Below are 19,965 nucleotides of genomic sequence, written 5' to 3' on the forward strand. Positions count from 1 at the left end.
TATGCAAACAAGACAGTTGTTGGTCTCACATGGGCATATGGCTTTAAGTAATACCTACATGCTTTCAGTCCACATTTATACGTCCGATCTGAACTCCATTCTGAACGCCGGGGCTGTATATCCAGCCACCCATTCATCTATCCACTTCTATGTCTTATAAGCATCTCAACTTATTTCTACAACTGAGCCCTTGCTTTCTTCCAAATGTGCCTCTCCCACAATCTTCGCTGTCTCACCAGAAGACAGCTCCATTCTCCCCGTTGCATGGGCCAAAAAAAATGTTGTGTTCATTTTAATTTCTCCCTTTCCCTCATACTCCAACTTCTGCAAACTTGCAAACATCATAGGTTCTCATGAATAAGTCCTAAATCTACACAGTCCTCATCCCCCCCCCCCCTTCCCGCCGTGTCCACTCTCTTGGAACACTGGGAGTTCCTTTGCCTGTTATCCATGGCCCCTACTTCTCTCTGATTCTTTTTACCCCTTTCTTGATGACGGTTATATTCTCTAACTCTGGTCAACACCTCCAAATAAATTCTTATTTGAGTCTCTTCTCCCTTAAGTACTCTGTCTTTTGTTTTTCACCTGTGAGTTAGTGCTTCTTCCACATCTTTTCTAGATTCATTCCACTCTTTATTTCTCTTATCTTTTATTCATTTCTATGCTTTGTTTTTGAATTTCTAATTCAAGCTGATTTTTTATAGCTACAAATGCTTGTTTGAATATATTCCATTTTTTTGGAGTGTATACCCACAGTTTTCTTCTGTGTGTGAGGTGAGAGGTGCTTTTCCTAACGTGACTGCAACTTGTGTGAATTTTCATGTCTCAAAATCCGCAGTCCTTCTCCATGGACTTATGTATGTCCTTTGCTGGTTCTTAGGACTGGGTGTTTTTTTAACAGTCCTGGTTTAATTCAACTCTTCTCTGTTAGTCCAGGCAGGTTTCAAGGATTTTGCTTGTTTGCTTTGGTGAAGGAGGAGGGATTGTGAGTTCTCTGAGGTGGTGGCAACTTTTTGTCTTATAAGACCCGACATTTTCTACTTAACTTCTTTTTCTCTTAACTACCCAGTTGCTAAACGATACTTTCTCTTTCCTTTTACCTTTGTTCTTCCTCAGAACCTCAGAAGCTGTGAAACTGGAAGACTGACCCTGAAAATTACTCTGATCCCTCTCAACCCAGTGTGTGCCCTGAACTCATGTTTGCCTTCTGTGTGGCCTCTGTTCCCTTACCTCACACACCCTTTCACGTCCCTTCCCTGTAGATCAGGTACCCATCTACCCAGTCCTCTCTCAGTGTCTGTGGATCCAAAGTGGATCTCCTCTCTCTGGTGGTGGCTCCAAGTCTCCCTTGGACCCTCTTGATGATTTGCCCTGCTGCCTTCTTGCTTAGTTCTTGTGGTATCTCTGTTCTCTGTCTTGGAACTTCTTTACCCCAATTTTAATAATCAAGAAATCCTCAATTTCCTAAGCTTCAAGAAGATTTAATCACAATGTGTTCCTTCCATTTATGTGTGTGTGTGTGTGTGTGTGTGTGTGTGTATTTCTCATTTTTTATGGCTAAAATCCTGTTCAATTAATTTGTCTGCTTGAAGGTGTTCTTAATAGAGAGAAATAGACTGTTTGGACTTTGTATTGGTTTTGGTGTTCAATGGCTAACATAACAAATCACCACACACAGCAGCTTAAAACAGTACAAATGTACCATCTTACATTTCTGAAGAGCAGAAGTGCAACACACTCTCACTTGGCAAAACGTAAGGTGTCAGCAAGGCTGTGTTCCTTTCTAGAAGCTCTGGGGATGACTCCACTTGTAGGCTCATTGAGATTACTGGCCAAATTCAGTTCCATACTCAGTATGAGCTATTGCCAAATGCTTTTGTAATAAATTTGGCTGTGTAGATAGAAAGTTTTAGATCCCTATGTGAGTTTAGACTGTAGTCTTAGAAAACCATGGCACTGGCAACATTTCCATCTTCTAGCACATAGCTCTCCTCTTTCTTGTTTTGCTTACCCTTCCCAAACACCTCAGGATTGTTGCATAGAAGGGAATTAATTTTAGGCCTTATGAGAACATGAGTACGATGAAAGCTCTTGACAGCATCTCTCCCTCAAAAAGTTCTCTGCTTCCTAATTGTTCTTGTGAGAAGCTTAAAGTGTGTGCATCGAATACTCTTTTGGTATCCATTAAGATTTCTGCAGATTGGAAAGTATTCCATCCGGATGCTGGCTTTCCATCCCAGAAATGCACTTATTCCTAAGCTGGCCTTCAGTATTGCTGCAAAAGGTCCTTTCTAATCTTGCTTTCTCGGAATGTTTAACATCCTGTTTCCATCTTTACAACACACACACACACACACACACACACACACGGCATATCGTCATTTTCAGACTATTTGTGAGTCTCAATTTCCGCTCTTTCTTATTTTCTCTGAATTATGGCATTTACTGGCTTCCATATTAAACCATTTTGCAACAACTTCCTGCCAGGCTAAAAAGCAGCCCATTTGGTGATTCTGCCATTTGCCACTATTTGTCATTTGTTACTTTGAAGGATAGGCAGGAGCAATTTTCTGTTTGGTAGCATCTGAAAGTCTCACCTGACTCCCCCCAGTTCACAAAAGGAGAGAAATAGCGATTCTGAATTCAGAAATCTGATGTATCAAAATGCTGTTAAACTAAGGAAAATAAGGAGCACCTGGGTGGCTCAGTCGGTTGGGCATCAGACTCTTGGTTTGGGCTCAGGTTCTCGCGGTTCGTGAGTTTGAGCTCCGCATCGGGCTCCGCACTGACAGTGTGGAGCCTCCTTCCGATTCTCTTTCTCTGCCCCTCCTCTGCTCATTCTCTCTCTCTTTCTCTCTTTCTCGCTCTCTTTCTCTTTTTCTCTCAAAGTAAATAATAAAATAAAATAAAACTTTTAAAAATTTGAAGGAAAATAAGTTATGATTGTGGGCATCAAAGATGGAATAAACAGGTAATAATTCCTTTTCTTTGGTTCTAAGTTGACCTTTACTAAGTTCAGTCTAAAAATTTGATCAAGTGTTTATCACATACAGAATCAGAGGACTTTATGCAAGACTGCCATTTTGACATAAATACCACTAATACAGTAAAAGAAAAAGACAGCCTAATAAAATAAGACACGTTTTGAATGGGACATATTTTAGAATTATTGAAGTTCAATAGAGAACCATATTTGGTATTTCTCCCTTCTCCTCCCTAATCAAAGATGTCTTTTTTATCTAGATTAGCCAGCTGTGAATAACAAAAGTTATAATCTTCACTTAAGTGGTGATGAATAGAGACTTCAGAACAAGCAACAAATGACTACTGCCCAAATTATCTGCTGCATTTGGTTCTAGAATCTGTCTGAAATTTCTGGGAATTAACTGCAAATCACATCTATTTACTTATTCCACATTTGTTAATTGGTTTCCATACCCAGGTGTCGTGCCAGGATCTAGAGGGACTGAATCAATGTCTCCCACGTTCCAATATCGTAAATATGCTAATTGGGAAAGGCAGACGGATGAGTCATGATATACAGGGGCCCTGGGGAAAGTATGTCCAGAGTGCAAATATAGAGGAAGGGTGCCCAATCCAAACATGGATCTGAAGGGGCTGAGCTGAGGATCCCAGATTTGAAACAAGTTTTAAAAGATTATTGGGTGTGAGGGAATGCGGAATGGGGCAAACGAGGCCCCTCCGGGGAAAGGAAATACACGCAGTTTCTACTCAGAAAAAGAACACTAGAAGGTTCTTCAGTCTTGAAACCAACCCATCCTAGCAATCTGACTTCAATGAATCAAGCTCTTTACTGTGACCTGAAAACAGAGACACGTATTTGTTGAAACAAGTGTTTAGATTTTAACCGGTTTCTTGTCTTCCTATTACAGAAAAAGTGAAAGGAAAAGTCCATAAAATATCAACAAGGCCAGTTAAGTAACAAGTAGGTGCCAATTTCCAAGAATGAAAATCCTCAACAAAGCATTGCATATCTTAATAGGTCTATAAATTTCCTATAGCAGTACAAGAGATCTTTGTATTCCTTAAGCACAAGTCTGCATGGGGAGACGTTTTTCTTCGCTTCAACCAAAGCGTGTAAAAAAATAAAAAAAGACTTTAATAAATAAAATAAAAACTACAATAAATTTTAATAAATATAAAAACAACATTTATCACCAATCACACCAAATCTGCACAGAAGATAAGCACTGGCTATACTTAAGAATTGCTAGTTTTGGTAAAGACATGAGGATTATTTTACCTACGTTTTTCCAAGATTATTAACCAAAGCTAAACCCAGTGAGAACTACGTGCAGTGGTTTATTATTTCCACACAAAACTAGCCTTGCATCTTATAGTAAATTAACATGAAACTGATTTGGTGTTATTTTTAAGTTTCATTTTGTTTAGTGCTGTATGATTTTGGCTGATGGCCATTTTCCACATATGTGATGGAAATTTTTTCACTGTTTTCAAATACAGCCTATTTTGGATCATTCAACTTTCAAGTCATTATCCTAAGGCTCAAATTTAAGGAAAGTAATAAAGCTGACTCTTAATCATTTATTCAGTAGGCATTAATTAAGGGTCTGCTTTGGTAAGACCACTTCCGATTCAAAGGGATACACAGCTATTCTGTCCCCAAAATTCTGGAGGAGGGACGGAAAGATACTTGGGGAAGGGACATCCGCCCTTGACTGTATTTCCATTTTGCACTTTCCCTGATCTTTTCCCTGCCATCAGTAAACTCATTTGTCTCATAACTCACTCATTTAGTTCAGTCTCCCTTCTCCATTTGACTGGTTATCCCCAAACATCTTTCTGTTTTTTTCTTTTGGAAGTTACCTAATTTCATTTCACTAATGGGAAATCTCCATTTCATGAATCATAATGAAAAAATGATTTGGGTGTCAGTTCTAGAGGAAAAGTTACTTACCTGAATTAAAAATATGAGCATAGCTGCAAGCTGTCTGAAAAAGACATTGTCTGGAACAAACATTTCTCTCATGAAGAGAAAACATAGAAAAGATTGTAAAACATTCCTGTGCCTTTATTCCTTTATAAAGAAACTTAATTATTTACACACTATGGGCGGGTGGAAGTTTGGAAGATGAAACGGAAGACAAAAGGCCCTGAGTCTGTGGGAAAATAAATATTTTAAAATGCAGTGGGTTCAGATTATTGCATTTGATTTAATCGCCTCTGTTCCACAAAAGTAAAATAGAGGACGGTAAAAAATGGAAGATAATTCAGAGGAAAACACTAGTTAAATAATAATGGGATGAAAGAAACTAACACACCGTAGAAGATTAAAGGACATCAATACATAGTTTTCCTAAGAACAAACAAATAAAAAGTATAGGTGTAATTATTTGAAAGGTGACTATCAAAAACAGATTAAAAAAATAATAAAGGCTTGTATAATACTTAAATTCAGCTTATCTGGAGCAAAACTATTAGATCAAGTGTGCAGACTCTAAGGCTTAATATGTTTGAGATAAAGGTTTGGGGCTGATCTAATTGAATTAAATACCACAGTAGTCCCCCCCAACAATCCATTGGGGGGGGGGGGGCGGGTACGTCTAAGAGGCCAGTGGATGCCTAAAACCAGGAATAGAACGAAACCCTATTAGACTGTGTTTTGTCCTGTACAATCATACCCATGATAAGGTTTTCTTTACAAATTAGGCACACTACAAGATTAACAACAATAACTAATAATAAAGTAGAACCATTAGAACAATATACTGCAATAAAAGTCATGGGCATGGGGTCTCTCGCCCAGGACCTTGTCCTGTATTCGCCCTTCTTGTGATGATGTGAGATGATAAAATGGCAGTGAGTGACCGTAGGCGTTGGGACGCGGTGCTAGGCCACACTGACTTTCTGGCGCTGTGTCAGAGGAGGGCCATCTGCTCTCGGCCATGTTTGGGTAACTGAACCCATGCCTCTGGGGGGCGCTCCTGTACTACCAAAGCATGAAGAGAGGCGACAGAGCGCTGTCTCTCAGCGTTTCCGCGTGACCTCAGGGCCGTCTGAGATGTCACTCCCACGGCCCAGAGACTCCTTTCCATCTCCGCCCCTGGCCACCCTCCTCAGCCCAGCCCGGTTCCTCCAGCACACTCCCCAAACACGTTCACACACTCACACGCGCGCTGGCACACAACCTCACGTGCAGACACGTAGCTTCACGCATACACTGACACACCTTCACACTCACTTACTGTCACAAATCCCCTCCACACTAACACACCGTGAAACACACACACTCGAATGCAGTCACAGACTCACACCCGCTGACACACACAGATATGTACTCACAGATACCCCACACCGGCAAACACACATTCACACATACACCATCACACACACACTGACACACACACTGACATGCACACACGCCCTCCCCTTCTTCGTGCTAGATCTGCAGGTCCCTGATCAGATTATTGCCAAGTTGCTCAGCCTTTGCCACGGCTCTTGGGTCCTACAGGCCAAGCCAGCAGCCCTGCAGCCCTGCGGGGCCCTGCGTACTGGATGCACCTGCCCCCCCCCCCCCCTTCCAGACTCTAGAATCACACACAACAGAGACTGTGTTTTTCATGCAACCCCAGCACCGTGCCGGGCTTCTAGTGAGTTCATAGTAAATGTCTGTTAGAAAAAAAAGTGAACTTTTCCTGATACCTGAATTTCAAGGGTCTCTCTCTCTCTCTCTCTCTCTCTCCTTCCCTCTCCCTCTCTCTGTTTTCTCTCTTTCTTTCTGAAATGGTTTATAGTTGTTTTTAATGTGACTATATGTACTCTATTACTTTTATTGTTTCTACTTTTATATGCTACTACACTATGAAAATGCTGAAGCAGGGGCGCCTGGGTGGCTCAGTTGGTTGAGCGTCAACTTTGGCTCAGGTCATGATCTCGCGGTCCGTAAGTTCAAGCCCCGTGTTGGGCTCTGTGCTGACAGCTCAGAGCCTGGAACCTGCTTCAGATTCTGTGTCTCCCTCTCTCTCTGCCCCTCCCCTGCTCACACTCTGTCTCTCTCTCTCAAAAATAAACATTACAAAAAAATTTTTTTTAATAAAATAAAATGCTGAAGCATTGCAATTCTTAGGATTCGACACAAAAGACATCTTTACCTGCTGGCAGAAGCCCATGAATGCCTCCCATTTCTGTCCTGCAAGACCTCCCTGGTTCTTAGAGAGATGCCACATTGAGTTCTACTTGAGAGAAGAGTTTTAGCTTCATAGAAGCCCTTTACTCTATGGTTGTTTTCTTTGTCTTATTAAATCCTAGGACAAAGAAAAAAAAGCTAACAGAAATGAATAACACATTTCTTTAACCTCTGGGCATGCACTGACTTAGTATTCAAAGGGAACACTGGCACAAAGATGTCTGTCATATTTAACATTTTTATTTTTATCCCAAACAGCATACTAGGTATCCTCAACTCCATCTGTGGAGTACCGGAGATAGGATCAGGTAGAATCATGCCGATGTTAATTGCATGTGATTTTACTGATGAATTAAAATTGTGGAGTCCTGGGATATATTCAAGATATAAAAGTGTAAAAAGGAAAAGAAAATAGTCATATTGTCTCCCTTAACAGAAATGTTAAGGATTTCTAGAGACATAGAGAAATTGGCTTAAGATTTTGGTTTGTTGTTAGAAAAGTTTTCAAAACATTTATAAACTTTATAAATCAAATCTCATCTGTCTGATGAAAATCATTTCCAGTACATGCTGTTGCTGCTTCTATATTTTTTTTTCCTCAGGAATGCTGGCAATTCCCTCACTAGAAAAAAAACTTTGTTTTTGGAAAGCTATGAGCTTCAGCAAGTGCCCTTTTTTTTTTTTTATTAGCAACCTTGTGACTGGGAAGGATTATTTTCTAGGTTCCTGAGGAGATGCCTAAACAGCAAGACCCAGCCTCTGAATTCCACCTGAGCAAGAGGCCAGGGTCACAGGAGGATCTACTTCCTCTGTGACTTAGTAGATGGCATGTAGAACTGCTGAGAGGATGGTCCCTGACATATGCAAAGCATACCTTATGTAAAGAAAACACCTGGGGTGTCTGCGTGGCTCAGGGGGTTAAGCGTCCAACTCTTGATTTCAGCTCAGGTCATGATCTTACAGCTTCATGAGTTCAAGCCCCACATCGGGCTCCACACTGACAGTGCAGAGCCTGCTTGGGATATTCTCTCTCCCTCTCTCTCTCTGCCCCTCCCCCTGTCTTCTCTCTCTTTCTCCCAGAATAAATAAATACACTTGAAAAAAAATAAAAAAAGAAAACACCTTTCATGACTAGAGCATGGGAACTGTTATTTTCATCAGAACGGTACCCTGTGCAAGACTACATGCTCTTTTTTATTTTCTAACAATATTTTGTGGTCTTGATAAAGCTAAAACTAAATGACAAATTTGGCCTGACATCTCATTGATCAAACCTGTTTGTGATGCTAAGACAGAGTGACTAAGCACAGGAAGGAAACATCACCCAGGTTTGATGGGGTTGACCGTTGAGCATAGCAGTTGGTATTCAAACCCCTGGAGTCAAGAAAACCTGTCACAGGTAACTTTTTATGGGGAGTTTAAAATGCCAAGGCAAAGGTTGGAATGTCATCTGCGGAGACTAACAGATTTGAAGGCAATCTATATTAAACTGCTGTATTGCAGATTTATGCTACATGGAAAAGTCAGAAATTTCTCCGGGCAGGTGTCGATGGAAAGTTCCCACCCAATTTCTGCGCAGCGATTTTCGGGCTTGGCCCCAAATCTTAAATCTCATAGCCGTTCTCAAGTTCTTCATATTATAGTATCTACAAGATCCGGGATTTAGTTCTATCTTGGTGCCAACCAGTGATATGGGACCCAGGTGCGACACTAACCCTTACCCACCTCACCCACACAGGGCTTATATAAGAATCAAATTCACTGATGTTTGTGAAAGTGTTAGATACTATAAGATTCTGTGTAGGTGTAAGATGTTCTAATGTTTCAAGCAAAGAAGAAGCTTGCAAATATAAAGAAGTTGGAAGATAACCAGTATCTTAGATAAATTGGAGTTTTCCAAAAGGGAAAGTTACTTTGAATATCCTATCCCATTTTTGTTTCAAAGATGGACAATTTTTGATGTCTACAAAAGAGAAGCTGTCGCATTCTTGTGCTGATCTTTGATTCATTGCAGTTCAGAATGAAGGATCAGACCTTCAACCCATGCAGATCTAAGTCACTTTCAGGAAAGCATCTTCTTGTTTATTTTAATCTGACATTTTTCAAAGATTCATTTATATATTTTTATTTTATATTTAATTAAGTTTTCTAAGTACTCCCCCTCCAAAAACTAAATCGATCTTAAAGATAAATATCCTATGATTTCACTCATATGTGGAATTTAAGAAACAAAACAGATGAACATAAGGGAAGGGAAGGAAAAATAAGATAACAACAGACAGGGAGGCAAACCGTAAGAGACTCTTAAACACAGAGAACAAACTTGAGGGCTGCTGGAGGGGAGCAGAGTGGGGGAATGGACTAAATGGGGGATGGACATTAAGGAAGGCACTTGTTGGGATGAGCCCTGGAGGTTATATATAAGTAGTGAATCACTAAATTCTACTCCTGAAACCATTACTGCACTGTATGTTAACTAGCTTAGATTTTAATAAAATTTATATATATACATATGTATATATGATAGATAATAACTATTCTGACTGTTATTCATAAGTAAGAGAAAGTACATTGAAATAATTTAAAATCACTTTATAATGTTGTCATGTCAGCCCATGGGAAATAACTGTGGGGATTTTTTTTTTCACTCCTTGAATATAGCTTTTGTTTTGCCTTCTTAAGGCAGAGTTTGAACTCTTCCCACCTACCCAGGGAAATGGTTCAGGAAATAGCCTTCTTGTGTCGTCCCTGTGAAGCGCTCTCTGACTTTGATGGCGTGTGCTCATTTTCAGAGCTGGAGGCTGAAGAATGGTGCAAACATCTCTGCATGGAGTGTCTGGGGACACGGCTGAACGACATCAGCCTTGGGGAGCCCGACCTTCTGGCAGCTGGAGTACAGAGAGAGCAGAATGGTAAGTGTGAGTGGCCTTCCCTTATTTAAAGTACACTCATGGTTGTCAAGCTCTGAGACTGGAAGGGGCCTCAGGAATCTTTCAGACCAATCATTATGCGAGGAAAGGACACTGATCCATCTGAGCTGGTAAGAGGCTTTCCCAAGTTGCCTGGCAACTGGGAGAAAATAGTAAGGCACAACCCAGGCGTCCTGACTTGTGGCTCTGTGCCATTGTGATGTATCGAAATAAGTAACTAATAAATAACTCAATATATGTTAGCTTTTGAATGTACAACATTTCCATATTATCTCCTCTGAGAGTTGTTGTAGGTTTTGAGTCTGTTAACAAATGGGTTTATCTTGCTACTTATCAATAGATTGTAGGGACTTTGGCTAACACCATGTCTCAGCTGAGGCTGCCATAGACTGGGTGGCTTCAACGACAGGAACTAATTAGAGTTCTGGAGGCTAGAAATCCAAGATGAAGGGTCAGTTTCCTGTGAGGATCCTATGTTAGACTTGCAGACAGCCATCTTCTTGCTGTGCCCCCTTATGGCTAAGGGGGAGAGAAAGAGAAAGGTCTCTCAGGACTTTTCTTATCAGGGTACTAATCTCATCGTGGGGGGCTCCCTCATGAGCTCATCCAAACTTAATTACTTCTAAAGATTCCGTCTCTAAATACTCTCATCTTGGAGGTTAGAGCTTCAACAGGAATTTTAGGGACGCACAATTCAGTCCATAGCATACTGAAAATGTGCAGGTACAGTGGATGAAATATGAGGCATAACAAAATTGAGGTTTATGTGATACACATTGCTTACTTAACTACACTGTTCTCTAACCTAACAGGCATTTCTTGATGTCTCTTAAGAATCTATACTGCATGTTCTTTTTTTTTTTAACTCTTTATTTATTTTTGAGAGATTTATTTATTTTTGAGAGAGGATGGGGGGAGGGGCAGAGGAAGAGGGGAACAGAGGATCTGAATCGGGCTTTGTGCTGACAGCAGCGAGCCTGACCCAGGGCTCGAACTTACAAACTGTGAAATCATGACCCAAGCCAAAGTCGGCTCTCAACCAACTGACCCAACCAGGTGCCCCCTGCATGTTCTTGACTACCACCTCTAAATAATGAAATTGGGATAATGTAATGATCTCCTCTTTCTTCATTTCTTTTTTTTTGTAATTTTTTTTCAACGTTTATTTATTTTTGGGACAGAGAGAGACAGAGCATGAACGGGGGAGGGGCAGAGAGAGAGGGAGACACAGAATCGGAAACAGGCTCCAGGCTCCGAGCCATCAGCACAGAGCCCGACGCGGGGCTCAAACTCACGGACCGCGAGATCGTGACCTGAGCTGAAGTCGGACGCTTAACCGACTGAGCCACCCAGGCGCCCCCAACCCCAAATCTTTAAAGTAAAAGCATGCAACTCACACGAAATGAACCACCAGTGGTGCTCCCACCCACAGGGCCTAATTTAGTCGCTTTCTCCATAGTTCCTTTATGTAGTACTTGATGAATGTTTATTAGTAAGAATTTTTTCTTTCTTTCCTTAAATGGTGGATGGACACCATGCTTTAAGTAGCACAGTGTGGATGTTGTGTATGTAGCTCAAGTTCTCGGGAAACCGATCAGGGAGACGAAATAAATCCAAGATAGTGTGGGAGAGAAACTGGAATATGAATTGGAAGCTGGAAGAGGGGCTGCAGAAACGCCTCTGTAGCTTCCAGAAAACCACCAGCACAGGCAAAAGTGTTGTGCCCACATATGTTCTTGGCCAATTAACAGGGGAAATCCATCTTTTCAGGTTAGCAACAAACAATAAATAATGGTTTTTAATGGGCTGCAAAGACAGTGATGGCTGTGAGCACATGATCAGTCATAAGATCACAATCACTAAGTGTATCCTGTGCACTTGTACCTGTGCTACCTAATTTATAAACCACAGATCATTCCAGAATTTCTTTTTTCTAAGGTTTATTTATTTATTTTGGGTGGGAGGGGCAGAGAGAGAGGGAAAGCCCGCAGAGTCTGACACGGGCGCTTGATCTCACAAACATGAGATCATGACCTGAGCCGAAATCAAGAGTCAGATGCTCAACCGACTGAGCCACCTGGGTGCCTCTACAGAATTTCTTTTTAATAATTAGCGTCACGTTTCACCAAGTCTCTCAAGCTTTTTCAAAAACACTATCAAAAATTAGCAACATTGAAAAGTTTCTATTTTCACACTATGAGGTCATCTAGTGATGATTATAATTATTTTTAGAAATGAAGAAAGAGGAGGGGTGCCTGGGTGGCGCAGTCGGTTAGGCGTCCGACTTCAGCCAGGTCACGATCTCGCGGTCCGTGAGTTCGAGCCCCGCGTCGGGCTCTGGGCTGATGGCTCAGAGCCTGGAGCCTGCTTCCGATTCTGTGTCTCCCTCTCTCTCTCTGCCCCTCCCCCGTTCATGCTCTGTCTCTCTCTGTCTCAAAAATAAATAAAACGTTAAAAAAATTTAAAATAAAGATTTGGGGTTGTATATGGTTTCCATTGGGGATAATGGATATGTGCTTCTTTGGCTTATTATGATTTTACTGTTAATTTCATGATAATGTCAGAGTAATTTGCAGAGAGATATAGCACAAGCAGTCACAGCTTTCCAAGTGTACTTCTCAGGCCATGGTCGAATGCGGGCTACACCCTTTACTGAGCTCAGACAGGTTACTAACACTTCTGATTTTAGTTTCCTAATGAGTGAAAATGAAATCATGATGGTTTAACGAGGTGATGTAAAACAAAGACTAACTCTCATTCTTAATCCGATTTTAAAGAGGCACAAGTATTTTTAAGTACAAGTAAAAACAAAGAAATCAAAAAGAATTCCTGTGTTTACTGAAGAATTGAAATTATAATAACATTCAATGCCTTAAGTGGGTTTCTTAGTTTTATTTTGTTCAATAAGCCGAACTTCACACAAAGGGAAATATGTGCTTTTAAAAATACATTTTAGAAATTTATGAGCAATTATTTAGTTAGCGAGGGTAGTATTTGGTTCTTTTAAGTGACCTCCTAAGTACGTGATACCCTATAAGAAAATCGGCAATCTTCCTTAAGCATACACACACACACACACACACACACACACACACACTCTCATGGTCACTGAGACTCTTTAGGGTTCAACGCTAAAAGGAAGCTTCATGGATGGAAAGGTCTTCTTTTTCTAGAAATCACCTTCCACGTGGATGACTTTCTTTTTGAGTCCCAAGGCCATAGACATGGCCACTGCTCTAGGCTCAAGTCTGCATGTCCTTCCTTTAAAGTGTCTCAAGTTTAGATAATAACACCTTTCCTCTGCTCTTGGCCCATTGAGGGCTAGCTAAAACTTTTTAAAATAGTCATTCATGCCACAAGAGAAGATGAAAAGCATAAATCTTGACAGAATATCAGGATTACAGGCTCTACTATTGCTAGCTCAAAAAATTCCAGGAGACACACATGCATACACACACGTACACACACACTTGCTGCCTGGGAGAGAAACACACACACACACGCACACACGCACACACACACAGATTCACAGTTCGTTACTTGAATACCCTGATTTTCTCACTTCCTAATCAACAGACTTTCCTACAAATATGCTGATATGCTAATTCCATTTTAGGATCCCCTTGAAATAAATACCACTAGTTGTCATGGTAAAGACAAAGAATGCTCCTCAGCCAACTTCAACCCCCTCCCTTGGGCCCCAAGATTGTTCAGGACACACGTATTCTTAAGACAATGCATGTGTTTATTTCACTATGTGTGGGGAAGTATTTATTGTTTTAGCTAGCTAATAAAGTCTTTTTAAAATAATCTTTTTTAAAACTGCCCTTTCGGGGGGTGTCTCAGTGGCTCAGTTGATTAAGCGTCTGACTTAGGCTCAGGTCACCGTCTCATGGTTTATGAGTTGGAGCCCCACATTGAGCCCTGCACTGACAGCACAGAGCCTGCTTCGGATCCTCTGTCCCTGCTCTGTCTCTGTCCCTCCCGGCTCATTCTCATCCTCTCTCTCTCTCTCTAAATAAACAAACAAACAAACAAACATAAAACAAATAAAATAAAAATGTCCTTTCAGGGCACCTGGTTGGCTCAGTCGATAAGCATCCGACTCTAGAATTCAGCTCAGATCATGATCTCACAGATTGTGACTTTGAGCCCCATGTTGGGCTCTGTGCTGACAGCATGGAGACTGCTTGGGATTCTCTCTCTCTCTCTCTCTCTCTCTCTCTCTCTCTTTCTTTCTTTCTCTCTCTCTCCCTTTCTCACTCTCTGCCACCCCTCTCCCCTGCTTGCTTGCACACACATGCTATCTCTTTCTCTCAAAATAAATAAACTTTAAAAAAATGTCCTTTCATGGCTTACAATCCCTATTCCAGACTCTTCAAGCATTTAACACTTCCTAAAATAAACAAAATCCTTCCTTTCCTAATACATGTTTGAGGACATTAATATGTACAGATTTGAACGATTTGTCATTAAAGATTCAGGTTTTCTTCCTAAGGCATTTTAGTACTAAATTATACAATTTATTTTTCATCAGAAACATCATTTTACTATTTTATCAATGATGTGCTTGGATTTAACTTGAAATGTCTCCAAAGAGATGAGATACATATGCCTCCAGAATCGATGTCAGAAATGACATTATTGTGGCCGGTGGTGATCCTGTGGTACCCTATCATCAAGGAAAGATTCACTCCTCAGTCTTGACCACAGCATTTTTCTTTTGACACTCAGAACTGCTTCTTCTCCTCTAATGTTTTTCTGACTTTTCACCCAGCACAGCCTTATTTACTCTGAGACTAGCTAAGAATAAACATTTGTGCAAATAATTTTTAAAGGTGTAATGTGTGTTGAGGAGATAAAAGTGGTTATTGATTAAATTCTTTGCTATAATCATCTTTATCTAGTGCTGTCAGCTGTTTTCATATCGACTCAGAATCCCACGTGGTGTAGGGGAAAGTAAACACACACACACACACACACACACACACACACACACACTCATTCTCAGATTTCAGATAACACTGCCTCAAGAAAGTCCATATTAAGTAGACATTTTGAGCCTTAAATTCTTATGACTTCTAGAATCTTCGTGTCTTTTGGTTCTATTTAAGATTGCCTCCACTGACCTTAGAATGTATGGTGTTACAATAATTGTTATTTATAAAGGATTCGCTATACATAATAGCAATTCTAGAAAACAGATGTTATGTATTCATCCTTTATAGCAGAAGTAAGCATCATAAACAAGAAGCAACACACTTGTGGGAAATTCCTGCAGTTGTTGTTGAAAGTGGACTCAGAGGGTATGTCCCATTTGCTGTTGAGGCAAGAGATCGCCATCAGGAATAAAATGGAAGAGCAACCTTAGACTTTGCCATCTATTAATGTGGAGTCAGATCTGAAGGTTCGATTTTATGTAGAAACTAGGGTTCCTGCTTACGAATGGACCAGAATTGGTACAAACTTTTACTTCTAGCCTAAGAATATGTATAACCTTCCCCCAGAACCAAAGCAGTATTCCAGTGTTGTTGCTAAATTATTTACCTGGGTTGCCATAGTGACTGTGCTTCTTATATTCCACTCAGACATGCTTGTATGTCACTCAGTCATTCAGTATTCACCCATCAAACATTTCAGAGGCTATGAAATGCAAGAACCAAGCTGAGGAAATGTAGAATTATATAAAATATGGTCATTAATTTTAAGAAGCTCACAGAGTAGTGAGGGGGACAAACCTATAAACAAGGTGCATCGATAATTGTTTTTCAAAATAATACTGTTACTGGTTGTGCAGAATCTCAATAGCATGGACCTGGAAGTGTATCTTTATCGTTCACGTACAGGTGGGTTGGCTAGGATTGTGCTGACTTAGGCGGGCTGCTGCTGAGATCGGTTCCAGGCTTCATGCGGTGTCCGTGTCTTTTCCATATGTCTCTTATCCTCCTTACACTAATGGCGACCCAAGGCACGTTCTCAAAACAAAAAACAATAGGGCAGGAAAGAAAGCCGAAAGCTGCCACACGAATTAGGCCTCTGAACGTGTCATGTCCACTGATATTCCACTGGCCAGAGCAAGTCCTGTGGCTCAACCCAAGTCAGGAGGCCAGCAGGACACTCCACCTGCGAGGCCGTGCCATGAGTTAGAACCTACGATCTAATATGGAGAGGAAGTAAACTGAGAAAAAAATTATCCAATCTTCCACCTGAAGTATAGTAAGTACATGCTAAAATAAAAATAAAGGAAAATGCTGTGGTATAGGTATGATCATACCTTCTTTTTTTTTAACTAATTTTTTATACCCCCAGAGAAGCTTTATCAACCAGGCAAGTCTGAAATTCTTAATGCCCATCAATCGTTAAAGCCAATATTTATTTATAGGACTTTTCTCGTGTGGAAAACGACCAGTTAATGATAAAGCAATGACCACAGTAACAATACACTTCTCCCTATTTTAAGAGTCTTTCCCCAATTTTTCAAAAGTTATCTGGGGGGTGCCTGGGTGGCTCAGTTGGTTGAGCAACTGACTTCGGCTCAGGTCATAATCTCGCAGTCTGTGAGTTCGAGCCCCACATCGGGCTCTGTGCTGACAGCTCAGAGCCTGGAGCCTGCTTGGGGTTCTGTGTCTCCCTCTCTCTCTCTGCCCCTCTGTTGCTCATGCTCTGTCTCTCTCTGTCTCAGAAATAAATAAACATTAAAAAAATTTTTAAAAAGTGATCTGGAATATCATATTCACTCTTATACATATTATTTATAACCAGCAATGAAAAGTTTTCCAAGTTTATTTTATTTTATTTTTTTGTCCATAGAATAACCCTGAGCAAAACCAACTTTTGCGTGGGGAAAAGAACCTGGACATACTTATGTTTGAACTTCTAAAATGCCATCCACATACCCTAGTATTTCCCAAAATGAGTTCCAGGAAATTCTACTACTGTATAACACTGTTGTGGATTGAATTGCCCTCTCCCCTAAATAAGATATATCGAAGTCCTAGCCCTCAGTACCTCATAACGTGACCTTATTAGGAACAGGGACTTTACAAAGATAACCGAATTCAGATGAGGTCATTAAAATAAACCCTAATCCCATAGGACCTACGATATATCCTTATAAAAAGATGAAATTTGGATGAGGACAGATGTGCACAGAGGGAAGATGATGCGAAGACACAAGAAGACAGTCATGTAACCGTCATGATGCATCCACAAGCCAAGGGAGGTCAAAGATTGCCACAAAACACCAGGAGCTGGAAGTGAGAAGGATTCTCCCCCCCAGAGCTGCCAACACCTTGATTTCAGATTTATAGCCTCCACAACTATGAGATATTAAATTTATGTCTTAAGCCACCCAGTTTCTGGTACTTTGCTACGGCAGCCCAGGGAAACTAATACCAAGTCTGTATGATGGTCACAATATACATTCACGGAGCAAAGCTTGAGATGCTCTATAATAAAGATCTTGTTTGACTTTGTATATTGTAACATTTCCCAAGCTCGGTTTACCTATGTGTCTCTTTCTACGTGTAACATGCGGAACTTACAACAAATTAAATACATTTGAAAATGCCAGTATAGCCAGCAGAGGTGACTATCGATCTATAACTGAAAGGCGAATGTGATGGGAAGAGCCACCCCAGAAGGGATAAGACGACATTCCCGAATGCGATACCAAATCCGGCAGTGGCTACGCTGTTTGCCTAGCCTTATGCTGCATTGCTTTAATTTCACTATCAGATGGATAGAGACACTGTATATAATTAACAAGCCTGGTTACAACTACCACTTTCCCCATTTGGCGGTCCTCGACATGCGCTACAAGGGAATAAAGGCCAACGCCATATGTGTTTCTGCCTCGTTTTGCAATAAGTGCTTCAGGGGAACTAAGGATGCTCTATGGTGCTTCTGCACCACATTGCCTCAGCACAATGATCCATTTGTCAGATCATAACCATGTCATTGCAAAGTGAGATGCTTGCTCTGTGGAGACACCAAGATAGTTCTGTCCTGTTTCCTAGGCCCTGGAAACATTCCCTGTACACACAGAGAACAAAGATGCAAATTTCAAAAACATTTGTAGTTACGTGACAGAGGAAGCTTTTGAGGGGAGAAGGATGAGTCCAGAATTACTGGTATCTCCCAGCTGCCGGCCAGAAGAAAATAAGTTTTGTGACTTTGAAAATAAGTTTTATGGTGAGGAAGAAGTAAATGCCTTACCTGCCCCCTTTCCATGGGAGTGTGGGTGGACAGAGATACATGTTTATGTCTCTCATATCAACTGGATATTTCTTCAAGAGTAAATGCTAGGATTTGATTTTCCATATTAGGCTTCATGAGAAGCATGGGAAGAATAGTGGGGAGATGTCAGCAGAGCCCAGAGAGGTGTAAGAAGACAGAGAGGGTCTTGTCTCAAAACTCATTGTGGCCTGGAGGGGTGCCCGAGTTCCCGTGGGCCCACACTGGACTTCTGACAGGATCTGGGAGCAGAAGTTGCCATATCACAGGAAAGTAGAGTGATGGAACTTCACGCGCATGTGGATATATACAAACCAGATAAGGGGACTCCCATTTCCTCTGTGGACTCCTGTGACTGTCAATCCAGCCTAGATGAAGAGGCAAGGACACTCCAAGATTGAACTTTGACCACAGATTAGATTAAATGAATCTTCCTTTGACAGGAAACAAACACAACCGTACACACCCAAAAGAAAAGAAAACCTTGATATACTCAACCTTGAGTAAATCAAGGTTTTCACTTTTTTATAGAGTCAAGTTTTAATGAACCATTTCTTTTTCCTGTCACAGTAAAACAAAGTAGCATAGAGTGTGAAAGTCCAACATGGAACCTGATCAACAAAAGTAGCCAAGAAAATTCAGTGTATCATTGAGTTCTAGTCCACTTCTAAGTTCTGGGGCCAGGATCAAGTTACAGAAATTCTCTAAATCTCAGCCTCCTACTCTTGAAAATGATCATGATAGTATGTGTCTCATAGGATTGTTGTGAGGGTTAAGTAAAACCCAGCATGGGAACCAGGTGCTTGGCAGGAAACTCAGTATGTATCTGGGACACCAGTGAGCATCTCCATCACATTCATATCAGGTGGATTGTAAGTAAGAAAATTCTGGGTCCCCACCCATACCGACAAAGGTATGTTGGCCCCATGTCTGTATTTTAACAAACTCAGTGACCCTAATGTGCATTAAAATTTGAAAACTTGGGTATAAACTTGATTATAATTAGCTTCAAAAGAATCTACCAGTGATTTTATGATTTAGTCATTCCTTGCAAAGTTTCAGAATTATTGGAATAAGTTGAATCACAACATCCTTAAATCATCTTCTTAATACCTGCCCACACTGTAATGATAGTCCCTTTTTACTTCATATAAGTTACGTTTGGCTTTTTTTTTTTTTTCTTAATCGGCATCATCAGAGATGTACCTATTTGGTAGACCTCTTTTCATTGTTTTAAATTGTATTAATCTCTGCTCTCATGCCATAGGAGTTGCTCCACAGTTTGGGGTTTATTTGCAGCTTCTTTTTCAAATCTCTTGAAATGGATATTTGATCATTAATTTTCAGCTTTTTGCTTTCTTAATAGATTTTGTAAAGCTCTACATTTTTCTTTGAGCACAACTTAAAATTCCAGTAGTCACAGTATCTTTCCCAATGCTCAGATTAAAACAGATGTTAAAATTGGAGGGAAAAGTGTTGTGGGAAATGTTTTTCATTTCCATCTGCCATAAGTAAAAAAATAATATTATCTCTGATTATAGCATTCATAAATAAAATCTAATATATAATTTAAATCTTTGAACATCACTGGATAAAAATATTTTTAAAATAATAAAGGAAATGGTTAGGAAC

The 19,965-nt window shown here is 40.5% G+C and overlaps 1 protein-coding gene across 1 annotated transcript in view; it reads left to right on the plus strand.

Moving 5' to 3' along the window:
* The window catches only part of DOK6 (docking protein 6), a 369,110-nt gene that overhangs the window by 197,921 nt on the left and 151,224 nt on the right, over positions 1–19,965 (plus strand). The window contains exon 4 of the mRNA XM_047828764.1: positions 9,961–10,080. Coding sequence (XP_047684720.1) covers positions 9,961–10,080 — 120 coding nt within the window. The remainder of the gene's footprint in view (positions 1–9,960; positions 10,081–19,965) is intronic.

This window comes from Prionailurus viverrinus, chromosome D3 (genome assembly GCF_022837055.1).
Source record: "Prionailurus viverrinus isolate Anna chromosome D3, UM_Priviv_1.0, whole genome shotgun sequence".
Lineage (NCBI taxonomy): Eukaryota > Metazoa > Chordata > Mammalia > Carnivora > Felidae > Prionailurus > Prionailurus viverrinus.